Source organism: Eurypyga helias, unplaced genomic scaffold, assembly GCF_000690775.1.
Source record: "Eurypyga helias isolate BGI_N326 unplaced genomic scaffold, ASM69077v1 scaffold9570, whole genome shotgun sequence".
NCBI lineage: Eukaryota > Metazoa > Chordata > Aves > Eurypygiformes > Eurypygidae > Eurypyga > Eurypyga helias.
This window is the reverse complement of record NW_010225130.1, coordinates 149,827-154,575: the sequence shown is the minus strand read 5'-3', so window position 1 is coordinate 154,575 and position 4,749 is coordinate 149,827. Positions and strand designations below refer to the sequence as shown.

General features: G+C 41.5%; 1 protein-coding gene across 1 annotated transcript in view; it reads left to right on the top strand.

Annotated features, from left to right (window-relative positions):
* The window catches only part of ZEB1 (zinc finger E-box binding homeobox 1), a 28,459-nt gene that overhangs the window by 19,364 nt on the left and 4,346 nt on the right, over positions 1-4,749 (top strand). Inside the window, exons 7-8 of the mRNA XM_010148265.1 lie at positions 1,132-2,942; positions 4,514-4,694. Of these exons, the coding sequence (XP_010146567.1) occupies positions 1,132-2,942; positions 4,514-4,694 (1,992 nt within the window). The remainder of the gene's footprint in view (positions 1-1,131; positions 2,943-4,513; positions 4,695-4,749) is intronic.

Below are 4,749 nucleotides of genomic sequence, written 5' to 3'. Positions count from 1 at the left end.
TGTTACTCCTGCCCATGGGCTGCAGTTCTTCACAAACTGCTCCACTGTGGGTCCTTGCCACGGGGTGCAGTTCTTCAGGAGCAGCCTGCTCCAGCCTGGGTCCCCCGGGGTCACAAGTCCTGCCAGCAAACCTGCTCCAGCCTGGGCTTCCCTCTACATGGGGCCACAGGTCCTGCCAAGAGAGGAGAGCCACTCCTTTCTGTGGCTGCAGTTGCATAGTTTTTATTTTCCCTTCTCCAATCTGTTATCCCAGAGGCGCTACCACCATTGTTGATGGGCTCAGCCTTGGCCAGCAGTGGATCCATCTTGGAACTGGCTGGCATCAGCTTGGACACAGGGGAAGCTTCCAGCAGCTTCTCACAGAAGCCACCCCTCTAGCCCTCTGCTACAAAAACCTTGCCACACAAACCTAAGACAATTGTATTTGTATTTGCCACACTAAAATGTGAATTGCTCTTATACAATTATGATTTGCATTTATGGCATTTTTCTTTAGTCTTTTTTTTTCTCCATTCTCAAGTAGTTTATGCAGCTTCTGAAGTTATTAATGGTACCGCTTGAATAGAGTTTAATGAAATCTGGCAGTGTCATACAGGCTCCTGTGATATGTGCAGTTATTGAGAAATACTGAAACATATCATAGAACCATAGAATAGTTTGGGTTGGAAGGGACCTCAAAGATCATCTAGTTCCAATCCCCCTGCCATGGGCAGGGACACCTTCCACTAGACCAGGTTGCTCAAAGCCTCATCCAGCCTGGCCTTGAAGACAGCCAGGGATGGGGCATCCACAGCTTCTCTGGGCAATCTGTTCCAGTGCTCCACCACCCTCTCCGGGAAGAACTTCTTCCTGATATCTAATCCAACCCTCCCCATGGTCATGTGGGCTCCATCCTGTATCTACCAGTGGATCACAAACTTATTAAAGGACCCTCAGATGAGAGCTACAGATGACATAATTACTCTTACTGTTCAATTCACTCTATGATTTACTTTTTTCCCTAGGACTCTCTGAGTGGTCATTTTGTTGTATTCTTTTCCAGTGAATATTGCTTGATGAAGTTACGCTGTAACCTAGTAAACTGTTGCATATGCCTTTTTTCTTCTTTTTTTTTTTTTTTTAAATCTTTAGGAGAGAAGCCATATGAGTGCCCAAACTGCAAGAAACGTTTTTCCCATTCTGGTTCATACAGTTCACACATAAGCAGTAAGAAGTGTATTGGTTTGATGCCCGTGAATGGTCGAGCCCGGTCAGGACTCAAGACGTCTCAGTGCTCCTCCCCTTCCCTTTCTGCATCACCAGGTAGCCCAGCAAGACCACAGATACGACAAAAGATAGAAAATAAACCCTTGCAAGAGCAACTTCCCGTTAACCAAATTAAAACTGAACCTGTGGATTATGAATTCAAGCCCATAGTGGTTGCTTCAGGAATTAATTGTTCGACCCCTTTGCAGAATGGGGTTTTTAGTGGTGGTAGCCCATTGCAGGCAACCAGTTCTCCTCAGGGTGTGGTGCAAGCTGTTGTTCTACCAACAGTAGGTCTCGTGTCTCCCATAAGCATCAACTTAAGTGACATTCAAAATGTACTTAAAGTGGCAGTGGATGGTAATGTAATAAGGCAAGTATTGGAAAACAATCATGCTAATCTTGCTTCCAAAGAACAAGAAACAATCAGCAATGCATCGATACAACAAGCTGGCCATTCCCTCATTTCAGCTATCAGTCTTCCTTTGGTTGACCAAGATGGGACAACCAAAATCATCATCAACTACAGCTTGGAGCAGCCAAGTCAACTTCAGGTTGTTCCACAGAATCTTAAAAAAGAAAACTCTGTTCCTGCAAATAGTTGCAAAAATGAAAAATTGCCAGAAGATCTTACAGTGAAGTCTGAGAAAGATAAGAACTTTGAAGGAGAGACCAATGATAGCACTTGTCTTCTTTGTGATGACTGTCCAGGAGATATTAATGCACTTCAAGAACTAAAGCACTATGAAACGAAAAATCCCCCTCAGCTTCCTCAGCCCAGTGGAACAGAAACTGAGAAGCCCAACTCCCCTGTCCCATCAGAAACTGGGGAGAACAACTTGTCTCCAGGTCAGCCACCTTTAAAGAACCTTTTATCGCTCCTAAAAGCATATTATGCATTAAATGCACAACCAAGCGCAGAAGAGCTTTCAAAAATAGCAGATTCAGTAAACCTACCACTGGATGTGGTAAAAAAGTGGTTTGAAAAAATGCAAGCTGGACAGATTTCTGTACAGTCTTCTGGACCATCCTCTCCTGAACAAGTTAAATTAAGCAGTCCCGCAGATAATGATGATCAAGCAGCAACTCCAAATGTAAACGAACCCCAGAACAGCACAAATAATTCACAAAATCCTGTCAGTACAACAAAAACTCAGTCTTTACCAGGGGAATCAACTCTGAATGGTTCACGCAGTAGTACACCATCCCCATCGCCACTAAACCTTTCTTCATCAAGAAATTCACAGGGTTATACGTACACAGCAGAGGGTGTACAAGAAGAGCCACAAAATGAACCTCTTGACCTTTCGCTACCAAAGCAACATGGAGAACTATTGGAAAGATCTACCATAACTAGTGTTTACCAGAACAGTGTGTATTCTGTCCAAGAAGAACCTTTGAACTTAACTTGTGCAAAAAAAGAACCACAAAAGGACAACAGTATTACAGACTCTGATCCTATTGTAAATGTAATCCCACCAAGTGCCAATCCCATAAATATTGCTATACCTACAGTCACTGCCCAGTTACCTACAATTGTTGCCATTGCTGACCAGAACAGTGTCCCATGCTTGAGAGCTCTCGCTGCCAATAAGCAAACCATTTTGATTCCACAGGTGGCTTACACATACTCTGCTACAGTTAGTCCTGCAGTTCAGGAAACACCACCAAAACAGACCCAAGCCAATGGAAATCAGGTACTTTGGTCCATGTGTTCCTATATGTTGTGTATGATGCATTCATTCTGTATCCATACAGAAAACTGTCAAGACAAATTAAATAAAAATGCAAATACAAGCTATCAGGTTTATTCAGCTTGACTGCTGATGGGTAATAGCTCTTACTGTTAAGAGGTTACTTTACTCTGCAAAGCTAGTTAGATTAGTCAGCTTGAGTCCAGACTGACAGAAATTATGTAGTTCTGTGCGTGGACAAGTCAGTTCTTCACCATATTCAGGTATTCAGAAGTGCCTTCTAGGACATCAGTGCTCAATATTTTGAAGACAGTCTAATTCTCCTGATCTGAGAGCAAAGTAAGGCTGCTTGTGTTTCTTGCTGGCTCCGTACCTCCTCTTTCCCCACAGAATAAACTCTTTGGAACTTTTGGCTGCTCCTTTCATGTTACTCTGCTTTCTTGGCTTGCAGAGTAGCTGAATTCATCCTACACCATAATGGCACTGTGAACAAAATTCAGATGTATTCTCAATTGAAAGACAGGCAGGTATTTATTTTCTTCATCTGCCATTCCTGTGTCCTGCCCTGTTCCTCCCTGGCTGCATCCTGATGTGAACTAATCAGAGTCAGTCCTGAGAAACACCTGCGCGTGTCGAAGCAGGGACAGAGCAGAACAGAAAGGTGGCTCACGTAAAGCCTAAGCATTTCTAATTAAATCTTAGAAATTGGCTGGTTAGCCTTTTATGCAGGCTTCTGTATTACCAGAGAATGAGGAGCTGGAAGAGTTACAAGATTACTTAAAGTTTATGAGACAGACCATATTTGAGATAGTTAACATGTACATTTTTATATTCAGTTTTGATAAAATATAATAAAATTAATTCTGTGTGTTGTGATACTGCTGATATCAGTAGAAAATACTGTGCTTCTTTCAGGTGAGCATCAGCGCTTGAAATGCTTCAAAATAGACAACAGTTATGATATTAAAACTTTTATTAATGAAACATTCAAAGTCCCCCAGATTATGGGTTAAGTAGTATTTGTGGTCGTTTTATGAGGAATAGGGTAGTCAAATATGCAAATTTGATTTGTAACTTATATAGCTTTTTGTGAAAACTTCTTCAAAACATACAATTTTCCACAAAATCTGCGAAGTAGCAAAACATGGGTGAAAAATACCAGCTGAAAAATGCAGTTAGATACTGAATTTGCTCTTCCAACTTACTGAGGTACTTTATAGGTCTGTTATCTTCTTTTCCTTTTTTTATGGGCCCTAAAACATGATTTGTCAGTGTACCTTAGACCTGGCCGCCAGTCAAATTTGGATGTGATTCAAGTCATGCCCCAGGAGAATTCTGCGTCTATAAGGTGGCAGGGACTGCAAAGCAGAGTGACGCAGCCAGAGATTATTTTTTTTTGGCTCTAAACAATTTTGTTTTGGCCAAATTACAATTTGGCCAAATTGTACAATTACAGAATTGTATGAAAATAACAATGCAGCTTCAGCTTACATTTTATAAACTGTGTGCTGCATCAGTGCATTGGTTTTGGTTTTTTTTAATTGAACTCAACCTTTTTCATAATTTTTCTTAAGGATGAAAGGCAAGACACTAGCTCAGAAGGAGTATCGAATGTAGAAGATCAAAATGATTCTGATTCAACGCCCCCAAAGAAAAAGATGAGAAAGACAGAAAATGGGATGTATGCGTGTGATTTATGTGACAAAATATTCCAGAAGAGCAGCTCCTTACTGAGACATAAGTATGAACACACAGGTATGTAGTAGGAAAAGCAGTTTCAGATCGTTATGTCATTGCCAGTGTGTAACTG